The sequence below is a fragment of the Nelusetta ayraudi genome, unplaced genomic scaffold (genome assembly GCF_046127955.1).
Source record: "Nelusetta ayraudi isolate G7.1 ecotype Tasmania unplaced genomic scaffold, CSIRO-AGI_Nayr_v1 ptg000042l, whole genome shotgun sequence".
Taxonomy (NCBI): domain Eukaryota; kingdom Metazoa; phylum Chordata; class Actinopteri; order Tetraodontiformes; family Monacanthidae; genus Nelusetta; species Nelusetta ayraudi.
This window is the reverse complement of record NW_027466092.1, coordinates 1,396,233-1,410,293: the sequence shown is the minus strand read 5'-3', so window position 1 is coordinate 1,410,293 and position 14,061 is coordinate 1,396,233. Positions and strand designations below refer to the sequence as shown.

Genomic DNA, 14,061 nt, shown 5'->3' with positions numbered 1-14,061 from the left:
CAATGTTTTACAGCCAGGTTATGAGATGTGAATAAAGCTCTGTGACTGCCTAGTGTCACTGTAATAAGGTGAATTCAATGTCTCACACTAACCTGCTATTCTTCCACTGCTCCATGTTTGGGACCATTTTTCTATTTGATATACTTTTTTTATTGTCACATTCATTACAGCAGCAAGTCTCCAGTGTCGGAGTCAAGCACAAGGTCCAAACAGAGAACAGGTAAAAACACAGACACACAATTCTCTAGCTATATAGGAAGCATCGGCAGAGAGTCAGTGCATATACTAAAACCAAAGTGCATCGCTGGGGTGGTTGGATCCATATTCACAGTCTGTAGCTCAGCATCACATTACATTTATCCTGGTGGTGAACCTCAGGATGCCCTTGAATGTCACTTTAACACATCTAAACTAGCACACCGTCCATACACAGTCCAAAGGTACTGGTCAATATGTCACAGAAAGGTCCAGTATATTAATAGCACCTGGAATCATCAGCGTGGTTATAATAATAATAATAATAATAATAATGATAATTGCTTTGTTTTCCTTTGTCAGCTTGTCTTTAAAGGCCAAAAAGCTACTTTTTTGAAAAAAACTGTTACAAGGAAAAAATACTTAAAAAGTTTATACCTAGTCTTAGAGGCTTGGTTAACAAAAGTTCTGTTTAAGTTGAACGTTGAAATTTTTACATTTTGGGCACAGTTTGTGCTCAATATGGCTGAAATGTCTTAACCCTTTAAGCGCCAGAATTTTTTCAAGAAAATATTAAATTCTGATATCAAGATTTCAAATGGCTGTGACTTGAAATTGGTTAGAGATAAAGCCATACTGTAATTGAGAAAAATCTTCAGTATGACCCAAACTTTGTGAAAGGAGTAAATTTTTGTTTTTTTGGTATTATGTTGAGGGATGTGAGGGATCTGTATGTCACATTCCTGTCTCCACAATACCCAACAGGCTCATCAAAATCTTTTATCCACTTTTGATAATTTTCCACATATCTCAAACAGACCCAGCCATCATCACTGTAATTTACAGGGTGACCACGAACGTCCCTGCTGCCTCCACCGGCACTGGCTGGGCGTTTCCTCCCACAGCTTATACCACGTTGATCACTAATTCCCCGCGCCCTCCGTCACCATTAGCGGTGTTTTGAGCACTCCTGCATCCCCCACCACGTCCCCCTCATCCTCATTCGCCGATTACTCCCACTACACCCCGGCCATGCCTAGGTGAAGCATGTGCTGCTTGGTGACTGTCGTGGTGCATGGACTCGCTGCCGCTGCGGCAGACTCGCTCTCACTGGACGACTGAACATCACCGTCAGAGTGCGAATATTCCTCTTCGTTATCTGAGTCAGCCATTACTTGACGAAGTACTTCGTCAACGAACAAACCTTTCGGCAACGTATTCTCGGTAAAAAAATCTCTCTCTCTCTCTCTCTCTCTCTCTCTCTCTCTCTCTCTCTCTCTCCTCTCTCTCTCTCTCTCTCTCTCTCTCTCTCTCTCTCTCTCTCTCTCTCTCTCTCTCTCTCTCTCTCTCCACTCCCACTGCAAGCACTTCCTCGTCTCCTCGACTGAGGCTTTCTCTCTATTCATACTCCGAGATCTGAATATAAACACCCCCACAAATGCTCAGATTGAAGCCACAGGTGTCTGCCATCTCCTGGTGTAAAGTAGTAACCACTTTCAGCACCATATTTGCCTCTGCGGCCTGTTTAATTCAGCACGCTTGTCGCAATATTGCGACCATGGCGCCTAAAGGGTTAATTAAGTTGTTCGTCTGATAAACACCCATGAATTCAGCAGGAACATGAAGAATCTTCATAGGTTAAGTGAAAGTGGGAACCTTTTACTATACAGGCTCTTGAAGTGGAAGTCGGTTGTGGAGCAGCAGTTGCTGTCGGTGAGCTCGGGTTGTTCAAAAGGAGCGACTGCTCGGCTGAAAGGAGGTCGTCGCCGTCAGGCCACTGGTGTTTCTGTGCAAACTGAGCCGAACTGCAGCTGCCGCTGTTTCCTGCAGCGTCTCACTGACTCCCAGCACATCACAGTCTGCTGCTTGTGATCCTCTGAGGTCTGGAAGACGACGCTGAGTGAAGCCCCGCCACACCATGGCTCCTTACGGACCCACCCTGTTTTCAATCAGGTCCTCTTTGGTTTTCTGGATGCGGGAGAAGATCTCCCTGAAAAGCTCCTTGTACTCCGGCTGGTGAAAGTCGTCCTCAAAGTCCAGGGCCACGGCCCTCGCTGCGTCCCGACAGCCCGCTGCGGTCTGGACGGACCGGTGACTGTGCACGTCCCGCGCTTCCCCCTGCGGCCACAGGTGGCAGTGCTGCAGCAACGCGTCGTACTTGGCCTGCAGGGCGCTGTACTGGGCGTCCACCTCGCTGAGCAGCGAGATGCCGCGGTACTTGACCACCTCGGCCCGCCGCACGCACGAGCACTCGTGGTCGTAGATCCTGACGGAGGGGTCCGGGTCCAGGGGCAGGAGGCCCTGGCTGTCCCAACCCATCGGTGGGGCGGGGCTCTTCGCCACCTCGCCATCGCCGTCCACGTGCCCACCTCCCGCCAGGAGCCTGGAGAAGGGCAGCAGGCCGTGGACGACCTCCGACCTGGCGGCGCGCGAGGAGGCTTCTGACTTCCAGAGCAGACGCAGCTCCTCCACCTCCACCTCCAGCTCGGCTACTCTGGCCTGAAGGGTTTGGAGAAGAAGACGCAGAAGAAGAAGCCCGGAGGTCATGTTAGTGTTGAGGTCAAGACCGCAACCAACCGAGACCAAGACATTATCAAGACTAGAGAGTATCGAGACCAAGACAAGACCAAGACTGTATATATCAGGGGTGTCATAGTCAAATACACAGTGAGGCCAAAATTTAAAACTTGAACAAAGTCTTCAGCCAACACTGATATTTACTGAAAAAAATCTCCCTCCATATATAACAGTGAACCTTTTTATATGGACCCAAACAAGTTTTGCTTCAACCTAAATATGGAACAAGCAAAGCTTAATACTATACAATAAATGACTTCATATTGCACACAAGCAAAATCAAATTTCAAATAAAGAAAACTCAGCAAAATAAATAAAATGTAAATAGAAATCAAATGCCTTTTTTATTTGGAGCCTTCTGATTTAAATTTCAACACTAAACTTTTTCCATGGGCTGGTAATAAATTTAGAAATAAAATAACAACAATAAACCCATTACATAATAATAACTTCCTTCAAAGAACATCCTGTCTTGATAGACGCACCAAGAACCCAGCAGAGCATTCTGGGATTTGCAGTATTATTGGTACATGTGCTGTATAATCTCATAGTGATTTTGTATTGCCTCGTATTGCCTCGCGGGCCGGAGTTTGACACCAAGGGTATATATCAAAGAAAAATAACAGAACAGAACAAATGACCAATATCTTTTTTTAAATTCAAGTTTTCTTCTACATAAATGGAAAAGCAACATCTCTTTTCAGCAAGGTACGTTTTAATAATTTTCTTTAAAATTTTGCTGCTTTGCCAACTATTTTGAACCGTTTAAAAAAAAAAAGAAAAATTTTGCTTGATCAAAAGCCCAGACTGTCCAGTCCCAGACCGAGACAGGGCCGAGTAAAAATGCCTCCGAGACCGAGAACCTTAAAAAGTGGTCTCAGGACCAAGACCAATCTCGAGTACTACAACACCAGGTCATGTGATGCGTATCTCAACATTTTCCTGCAGCTGCTCTGAGACGTTGCGCGATGCTCCTCACTCCTACCTGGCAGACCTCCATGCGGCCCACTTCCTGCTCCAGCACGGCGTTTTCCATGACGAGCAGCTCGGCCTCGCGCTCTGCCTCGGCCCTCTGGGCGCGCTCGGCGGCAAACTGCGTCTGGAGGTTGCGGAGGGACTGCTGCAGCGAGGCCCGCTCCTCCTCGCGCCACCAGCTCTCAGAGGGCTGCACGCCGGCCGAAGGTTCGTCCGCGCTGTCGTCAACGCTGCAGAGAAGTTGTGGACAGTTTGACCTGCTGAAGGCTTTTTTTTTCTGAGTAAAAAAATACTCTGGTAAAAGTAAAAGTGTTGATTCAACTCCCGTTACTCAAGTAAAAATAAGAAAGTGCAGGCTCTGAAATGTACTGCAGGAAAAAGTTGTAGTAAGTAATGAAACAATACATTCGTTAAAAATTTTGCAAAAAGTTGTGAACAGACCAGACGTCAGAGGTCAGAGGTCAGAGTTCTTGATAAGTATCTGGATCATTTTTTAACAGCTTTGTTACTCTCAGTACTATAGTTTTATTTCTTTTTCAACAGCAACACAACCAAACTGTAATCAGTAATGTAACCATTAATGAATGTTGACACTTTTAATAAAAATAACCAATGTTCTATGTGTTTAATTTTGTATGTACTGAAAACGTACTGAACAGTGACCTCAAAGCCGAGGTACTAATCTCCCTCTAAAGTATCATCCAATTTTATATTTAACTACACAACAGCATAGTTTAAATATCCCCCACTTCAAGCAACAACTGTTCAACAATGACAAAAAATAACTTGAACTACAACAAATAATAAGTGAATTACTTTGAATAGAATTTGTATCTTTTAAACACAAAAGTAACAAGAATGTTTTTCCAATGTAAGAAGTACAAAGTTAGGATGTTTGTGTGGAAATGTAGGGAGTAAAAGTCAAAAAGTCGTCAGAAAAAACAATACTCATGCAAAGTAATAAAATGTACTTGAGTACAGTAACAAAGTATTTGTACTTTGTTACTTACCACCAACAACAGAAAACTGAATGGCTGAAAACATCTCGAATCTCCTCCAGACGAGCTGGTGGACATTAACTTGTTACATCAACTGTTCCACCTTTATCACACAGAGCGCTGCCGGCTGATAGCTTGTCTTCGTTCTCTTTGATAACTCATATTTTATCTTCTACTCGGCAGCAAAGTGAAAGGGCGAGACAGTGTTGACGGTCAAAGGCCAACGCAAGTTCAGTAATATGTTGGAAAATATGGATTTGTTTTTGCTAAAATCCACCAGAACTGATGCAGGAAGAAACTGAACACAAACACAAAAACAGGAAGTGAGCAGCAGAGTCGATGAAACCAACCAATTAATCGTAGCCGCTCAAAGCCAGTGAAAGGATTTTCGCGACGTGATACTTTGACCATTGACCTCCTCCCTTCCAACCCAGTTCAGACTCTGGCAGCTTTATTGGGGGGGGGGGGGGGGGGGGGGGGGGGGGGTTAACTCCCATCTGACCTGGATGTTTTATGGAGGAACTCGTAACAGGATTAGCTGTTACGAGTTCGCAGGTTGAGTCACTCCAGTGGGAAGTGACCAAATCCAGAGTGGCAAGCTGGATGCCAGCGGGCGGCATTACAGTCCCTACAACACCTAAACAGGCTGACAGGGCACTTTCACCCTTTTACTTGTGTTGTTTTTTTTCCTCCTGATCAAAATTTCACAATTGGGGAGGAATTTAAGGCCCCCCAAAAAATCTGTGCTTAAGCGTTGACTCGCACTCACACTTCCCGCCCATTTATTAATATCTAACCAGTACTTTTGTACTTTTTAACATTTTTTGCGACTTTTTTTTACACCTCTGACCTTTGTTAGAAGTCGTCTCTTGAGCTGTTGAATGCAGTGGCTGTGTTTGTGGTTGAGCTACAGCTGAGTGTTGACACCTCAGCCAAATAAAAATTTGTTTTTCAATTGGGGAAAAAGTCTTTGGTACAGTTTTTTTTTCTTCTTTTTACAATGACAACAGAGCTACCACCATTATCATTAGCTAGCCCCCTGCAGGTCAGCTGGTTTTGGACTTCAGTTTTAAAGCTCCCTGAAGTGCTCTCTGTCAAAGCTCGGCATGGTGGATGTGTGAAAATTCAGCTTTTATTTGACAGTCTCACTCACCTGAGTGAGTCCTGCAGCTCCTGCAGACAGGAGGCGCTCTGTGAGCTGTGCGGTGCCGCCCTCTTCCTGTGCGGAGGACTCAGCTTCAACTCCTCCACCTGACGCTGGAGCTCATCCACCTGCGTCTGCAGCAGCTCCACTGTCTCCGCCAGCCTGATGGAGAACATTTGAGAGGCGTTGAGGGAAAGTTCTGGTTCGGTCGGGCCTAGAAGCCAATGTCTGTCCGCCGCTCACCCCTGGATCTTCTGTTGGGCTGCCCGGTTCTCCTGAACCAGCTTGCGGTTATTCTGCTCCAGCTCTCGGGCTGAAACGTCCAGCTGCTCGTAGACTTTGGCGTGTTGGTCGTTGACCTGCCGGAGCAGCTCCACCTGCTTGGTCAGGTGCTGAAGGAGACACAGAGCAAAGTCGAAGGTCATCGATGGGGGCAGCATCCATCATTAAAGGTTTTAATCCTGAGCTGCATCAGATGATCCAGCTGACAGTCAACATAACACAATACTGCTTCCTTTATCCTATTGTTTCAATTTCAAAATATTCTAGTTTTCTTTCTTTTTATGTATTATGAAAGGCTGTAAATTATTTTTTTTTAATCGAGATTAATCTCTGACTTTTTATAGTTAACTGTGATTAATCGCATTTTGATTTGAATGGATTTTTTAAATTTTGCATTTCAAGACAGTTTTTATGTCAATAATGTAACGCAATTCTTAGGGAGTGTCCTTTTTGGGAACCAAATGATCACAAAGAAAGGATTTCCTTTTTGATCTGTTGTATAATTGTTTCTTTCAAAACAGTGCATTTAGGTCCGTACATGTGCATTTTTGTTCCTTCCTCAGTTCCATACAGCTCGTCTATGTGTGAACTTACGCATACAGGTCCTCAAGCCATAGTGCTTGAGGACCTGACTGTAGGTGAATGGAAGGGACAAAAGGCTTGCGATTAAAATGCGACAAAAAATAGCGCATTATGCCTTGTGTTTAATCTCATTGTAATGAATCCTGACAGCCTTATTATTGTTATTGCAATCAATTAAATTGTTGCATTGGCACACTCAGTTGAGAAAGGCACACATAACAGGAAGACTTGATAAACTAATTGTCTGAGAGAGAACTGTGTAAAAACATTTTTTTTAATGATTACTGTAAAAAAAAAAGAAAAAGATTCCAGTAGAAAACAGGAAGCATGTGGACGCGGTAAAGAAATGATTAACTGGTTTATCAGAACAGCGACAGTCAAAATGTTCTAGTGACTCACCCACGTGGCAGTAAATCTAGATTAACTCAATGTATTATGCTTATTATGCAATTATTATATTAGTTGAAGAGACTTTTCAAGATTAGATAAAAAATAGTAAATGAAAAAACGAAAAAAATAAAAATGTGTCAGCGATGCCTTCAGTGGCCCCTTTATGATTATCATTAAACAGGTTATTTTATCAGCTGTAACAGCAGCAACACTTTGAACCCTTTAGGCTGACAGACAGAATTAGCATCCAGCCGTTAGCGTGGCTCTGGATGTAAACAGTGTGAAGCTGTTGAAAGTCTCTGTGTGCCTCAGTCAACCAGCTGATTTCTATTCACAGTTACCAGTTTTCCTAGTTTGGACAGACAGACACCAGGTTTCACCAGGCAGAAAACTTGTCGGGTCTGAGCAGATTAAATCTGTCTGTCAGGGATAATTATTTCTAAATCCGTCTGGTAAATTAAAACTGGGCTCGACTAGTGGAATATCTCTCTCTCTCTCTCTATCCTTAGACCACCAATCTGCTGACAGAATCAGAAATTAACTACTGTTGTTTTATTTTTATTTTTAAATTAATATATTTTCTATTTTGTTAAGATATTAGCATCTTTGTCAGCCCTGAGTGTCGTTTTGGAGCTTGCTAAGTATCTACAACCTCCCACACATTGACTTTTAGACAAATTTCAGTCCTGCAGAAGAAGGACGTTGAGATTTTGGCACTTGAACGAGTGTGTTTTTTGTTTGTTTTTTTCTCAAAGGTTTGACTCAAACTACAGCTTCTCCTGTTAAGATGTTTTAGGTTTCAGAGGGAGGTAATTAGTCCTAAAGACATGAAACTATGTTGACCCTGCAGCAGAATGTTTTTTTTGTTGTTGTTTTCCTGCTGACCCTCCTCCTGGTGGAGGTGGGAGTCTCTACCTCGATCTCCTGCAACTGCTCCTGGTTGGTGGAGTACATTTGCTGAAGTCCCTGCTCCAGCTCCCGGTTCCTCTCCAGCAGGCTCTTGCCCAGCTCGGCGGCCAGCTGCAGGTCTGCGGTAGAGACACTCAGAGCTCAGGGTTCGGCTTCAGGGTCGCTGACACAAACCCACTGCCCCACATTTGAAGATAACAAACGGTCATGCTGCAGAGCATTGTGAGAAGTGAGGACTGAAGATGATTCCTTGTCTGTTAAATTGACCTGCAGCTGCCTCATTCATTTCACCTGTATATACATATGTATACATATATATATATACACACACACACACACACACACACACACACACACACACACACACACACACACATATAAAAGTAATGTTCTAAAGTACATATTAAATTGTAATATTCAAAATGACAGAATACATTTCTCAGACACGTGAGTCAGTAGCTTCAGTAGCAGCAGGTCACAAACCAATTCGGGCCCATTTTTATTTTTTTTCTCTTTCTTGTTTGTCAATGCAGCAATTTCCCCTTGCTGCAGACGTGAATGTCACGTTTCCTGCAGCAAGTCAAGGAGCTTCAGAGCCACTAAATCAGCTGACAGGCCAAATCACGCATCCGCAGCAGAAGAATTCTCATCACCATCCCCTACAAACACTCCGTCAGGCTTCATGTTGCTTTCAAAGGTCATTAATACCATCAAGTGTCCCTAATCAACGCTCCTCTAGTTGTGTTGTTTTTTCAGTGTGGAAAAAGACAAAGACCCCCTGCAGACTGTACCATGTTCCAGGTCCTGCTTGTCGTACCACGGTTCCTCCTCCTTCAGCTCAAATTCTCCCTCCACGATCGTGTCGGTCAACATCCTGCCGGTTCCTCAGTCACTCACACAGCTCCTACAAACATCTCCTGTATTTTTCTTCCTTCACCAGGGTGGACACCGAAGCCAAACGGTGTCAGACCGGCCAGTCAGAGCTCCTCCGACCGCTTCATTCACGCCAGCAGCCGGCACCGGTGCGTGTGCGCTCACTCCCGGACGAACACACGGACTCTGCTGACAGTACGAAGCTGCTGCTGCTGCTGCAGCGGCAGGTGCGCTTGCAGGCCACTTCCGCTTCTGGATTTCAAAATAAAACGGCAACTGGTGAGGTCTGCTGGAGGTGTAGCACTGTTAACCTGCACATCAGTCAGTCAGTCAGTCAATCAACCAATGAAAAGCTACAAGCTTTATGATGGTGTTCATCCAAATTCACAGTTCCCAAGTGTTTAAAATGTATTTGTCAACATTGAAAATATGACTATATGACTATATGACTATATCCATGGAGAGCGTGTCTGTGCTTTTGTTTCCGGTGTCCACTATTGATTTCCGGTCATCTTCCCCGCACGCTTGACCAAATGCTCACCTTCGGAGTTAGGCGACTCCCCTTGGAAACTGCAGCGTGCTGCCGAGAAGCGACCACAAGGGGCGCTGTGGCTACAAATAACGTCACTGCAGGAGGAGACGTCACGCAAACTGATTTCCTGTTTCGTCAGCGGCTGAAGGCGCCACGTTGGAGGTAACCGGGTCAGAAACAGACAGACAAAAAGGAGAGAGAAAAAAAAAAAAAAAAAATAGGAGTGACATTTATTGCTTCATATACTGTGTTTGAGCATTTTAAATGTGCTGCCGTCTTGTCGACAGCATGAGAAGGTTTATGTCACCAGCCAGATTGGACCACATTTTTATGTTTGGTTGTTTGTCTGTTTATTTATTTGACAGGGATGCTTTTCCCACTGGTTGATCAAACTAGCTAGCACAGGGGTGGGCAAACTGGAGCAGGAGCAGGTGGATGAAGAGTTTTGGTGACCCACCTCATAGGAGTAAAAAAAAAAATTGTGGGATATGTAGAAAACATGGCCTTTAATGTCAAGCAAAAGCGTTACAACAAAATATAGTATGTGTCTTTGAAGCCCCACTGTAGTTAGCTCTTTATTGAAATGACTCTTAAAACACTGAAAAGAATAGATGAAATACAGCTATTTTATTACTTACCTACTATTAGTATAATTTGGTGGGCCGGATTAAAAAGCTTATTGGGACGCATATGGCCCCTGGGCCATAGGTTGCCCATGCCTGGGCTAGAATGTGATTCATGTCAGCAAGGGGAGGCACAGCCAACGAGTGTTGGGCGGAAACGCTACAAAATAACCCATTTTTTGGAAAACAAAAAATGGTCAAGATTAAACAGGAGCAAGCAGAGTTGATGAGAGTGAAACTTTGTTTCTTTCAATAACAACTTTGAGTTGAATCCTGTTTGTTTTCCTGTGATCCTGCAACTCAGTGATGCTGCTGCTCTCTCACAGCACCAGACACTGAAACAGCACCTGCTCTCTGCTGACCTTGTTTTAAAGGCAGAAAAAACTCTCCAGGAAACAGAAAAAACACTATTTTTAGTCTCAATTTATCTTGTTGTTTTCCTCCTGTCTCTTGTGAACAAGCTATTGACTCAGTCTGAGAGGAGGAGGGTCGATGTGTGAGTCATGTGGAGAGAAAAGTGTGTGTGTGTGTGTGTGCGTGCGTGCACCTGAGTGGGCGACAGCCCCGGATGGAGGGGGAGGAGGAGCTGCAGCAGCTTCTGGCCAGTCGACTGATCTCACACAGTTTGTGACCATTGTGATGCTCTTTTCTGATCAAATCCAGACTTGGAATAAAGGGCCTTGTAATTAGTGCAGGGTTGATGAGCTGCAGCTTCCAGCAGGTGGCAGTGTTGTCTCATCAGTTTTGCTCTCTCAGTGGACCAAAGAGAGCAACACAAAGGTTTTCACACGAACAAAGAGGACGTGTCACATCTTTAATTTCCCGGTCAAATACATTTTTAAATGGTCACGATTTCCATCTTTATTTTCAATGAAAGAGAATCGATAAAAAGTGAGCAGATTGAAAAACTGGGTTTCAATTACTAGAGAAGATGAAATGCCGCTTTTAATAGGCTCTTCATTCTGATCTTTCAGTTTGATGATGAAAACATTCTCCTCCAGCTGAGGATCATGATCCTCTGCTGGTGCTGGTGCTGCTGCTGCTGCCGGGCACCCAGAGGGCGCCGATGAGTGCTGCATCAATCCTCCTCCTCCTCCTCTACCACCACCACTCCCCTGCCATCACTAATCTCCACTTAAAATTTAATGCAAAACATGCATCAGATGGCTCGACAGGAATGGAGCCTCGTGTTTTCTGTGTCACGGCTGGAGTTAAAAAAAAAGTCCCACTAAAATGGAGTTCTGGAACATCTCAGTTAAATAAGCGATTTGCTCTTGGCTGCTGCAGAAGCAGCTTGTGTTTGTCTGAAGCTTGTTTATACAGATTTTATACATAATTTGGTCATCACTCCGACACCCAGTGACCTCTACACTGCAGCCACTGTGACGTGAGATGGACGCTTTAAGTTTTTTTTCTACAGAATTCAACTTTTGCACTTTGATCACGCTTTATGATATTTATTCTTGCAATGTTGCAAGAATCTCTGTACTCTTCAATATTGTTGCAAACGTGGAGGCTATTTTCTACAGGCTAGAATAGAATCAGATGCACTGCAGCTGGGACATGTGGAAAAAACTGTGCATTTGCTGTAAAGGCAGGAATTTAATAACTGAACTCTTGACGTCACTGGGATGAAACATTAAAACAACAAGATCATAAGAAGTAATAACTGGATCTGGCCCAGTGGAAGCCGGAGTGTTTGGACCCCGTATGTCTGAAGCCTCAGGTCCGAAGACGTCACAGTGTCGCTCATCAATAGCAGTGACTCAGTGATTCTCACTCGCTTCACTGATGCTGTTCTCAGCAGTGTGATTCACCTCAAAACATTAAGTTCCCGCAGAAGTTACGGTTTTTCCACCAACACCTGCCAAACACGAGCAGGTTAATAGCCATCATAGCACATATTAGCCGTCAGGACTCTTGACAGCTCCACATCTTTGACTGGAGACCTTTAAATGTGACCTTTACTGTCTGTCTGATAGTCACATTCCAACTTGGAGTTGCTGATTTTTGGCATCATGAATTAAAACGTGTTATTTGCACTGGATGTTTGTGATGTTTGCTATTACTGTTTTTTTTTTTTTAAAATAAAATCACTTTTCTTCTTTAATTTACCTGCAAAAACCCCAATGTTTTTTTTTTCTTTAATCCTCTAGAGGTCTAGTGCTTGGGATGTGATGGTCAAAAATCATATTGCATTCAGTGTTAATCATCTGTTTTTGTTAAGTAAAAAAAAGTCTGGTAATATTTTATTTTGTTTTGAAGTGTTGGCTTGTCCTTTTTTTTATTTCTTGTTTTTATAGTGACATTGTCCTTAACACTACTGACTTGATTCTTCCCAGTTGAACAGATTATTTTGGTGCTGAGATGGGCAGCTGGCTCCATCAAGTTTTAAAGGTCTCCAGGTGGCTGAGAGCCTTAGCAGCTTTTATTTTACGTCTGTGTTTGTCTCCTTAACTCTGGCACCTGCAGCCTGGTGGAGCCACTTGAGGGGAGGGGCGGAGCCACCTGAGGGGCGAGTCCTGCAGCCTGGTGAAGGGTTCAATGCTGTATCGTCTCCAGTTCTTCCCATCCAGGCGTTTGAGATGCAGCCTCTCCACCTCATGTGAGATCTGGCCCTGTTTTCTTTCATCCTCCTTCCACCAGTTTAGCAGTTTAGCCAGCGTCACAGTCTTACGTCTGTCAGCGAGATGTGAGGAAACAGAAATCAGAGCAGAAACCCTCGCACCCTGCAGGGATTCAGCCTCTCGCTGATGGAGCGGCTGTGATCCTCCTCCCCACCTTTCTCTCTCTTGCACGATCAACACAATTTGTGTTCCCTGCTGTCGACACGCAGACCAGCAGTGCTCGTGTTGAAATTAAAGGCTCCTGCCTTTAATTTCTGGATATCAGAGTGGCACCTCGCGCGCTCCCTGCAGCTCCCCCCCTCCCTCCCCGTTGTTTTATCTCACTTCCCCAAAAGGTTTGCAAGTGTGTTTCAAATGCAAAACAAGGCATCTCATCATGATTTTTTGAGGCGAGTTTTCCCCTCAGTGTGTCTGGAGGCATCTCGCTGGAACAGGCCTGCATGGAGACAGTCAGATAACCCGCAGGAGGAAAATTGAAACGTTCCAGGCGAGCAGACGGGATGATTCCCAGCGCCAAGCCGTTCTAGCCCCACCCCCCACGCCCCTCGCTCCCGAGCCGTCGGAGGCAGTGACATTAAGAGGCGACGGTGTCTGTAATGAGCCGTTGAAAAAGAAATTTGGGCCTTTTTACTGATGGTTTCGCTAACAGATGCTCTGGTTTGCATCTTCTGTTTGGAGGGAGGGGGGCTGTATAATGGGATTTGAAAATGGGCTTCTGGGTGGAACTGGGTGGCGCACACACTGGTAGAAAACCCCCAAGTATGTATGCGTGCGTGTGTGTCTGTTTTAATCTTCAAAGCTGCAACACTTTCCTTGCAGGACTCTGGCAGGCAGAGACACAGAGAAAGAGCCTGCAGTGATTTAATGTGTTCTCACGCCGTGAATCTCGATTCCTCATCAGCCTCCATCACTGCATCTCCACACCCCCCCCCCCCCCACCCCTCCAACCTCCTTTTGTTCTGGACGTGCACACACACACACACACACATACACAATGACTCCGGAATGGAAAAATGTAGTGAAGTGGCTGCCATTGTTGCCATGACAACCAGGCGTTTTGCAAAAAAAAGAGAGAAAAAAAGTCAGTGTGATGCCAACCCATGTAGGATCGCATATGGAGCTTGTGTGTGTGTGTGTGTGTGTGTGTGTGTGTGTGTGTGTGTGTGTGTGTGTGTGTGTGTGTGTGTGTGTGTGTGTGTGTGTGTGTGTGTGTGTGTGTGTGTGTCAGGGGCAGACCCGACATTATGCTGTCGACTGTATATGTGCATGTTTGCTGCTGATATTACTTTAATATGGCGGCCTGTCTGCTGGTGCTGTTTGCTCTCTGCCAGGCAATAAACAACAGAAATGAGGA

The 14,061-nt window shown here is 44.7% G+C and overlaps 1 protein-coding gene across 2 annotated transcripts; it reads right to left on the bottom strand.

Moving 5' to 3' along the window:
- Nucleotides 1-126: 126 nt before the first annotated feature.
- Nucleotides 127-9,138, bottom strand: LOC142893207 (cerebellar degeneration-related protein 2-like). Of its 2 annotated transcripts, XR_012927660.1 has the most exons (7): nucleotides 8,844-9,138; nucleotides 8,059-8,171; nucleotides 6,133-6,281; nucleotides 5,899-6,051; nucleotides 3,758-3,977; nucleotides 1,549-2,694; nucleotides 127-1,459 (listed from the first exon to the last, which is right to left on the bottom strand). XR_012927660.1 is itself a non-coding variant. In XM_076033559.1 (6 exons), exons 1-6 carry the CDS (start codon nucleotides 8,923-8,925, stop codon nucleotides 2,122-2,124), a joined length of 1,290 nt encoding a protein of 429 aa, XP_075889674.1. In that variant the 5' UTR covers nucleotides 8,926-9,138; the 3' UTR covers nucleotides 1,468-2,121. The 2 variants fall into 2 exon arrangements, 1 of the variants encoding a protein (XP_075889674.1); XM_076033559.1 differs by lacking the exon at nucleotides 127-1,459 and having other exon boundaries at nucleotides 1,468-2,694.
- Nucleotides 9,139-14,061: the final 4,923 nt, after the last annotated feature.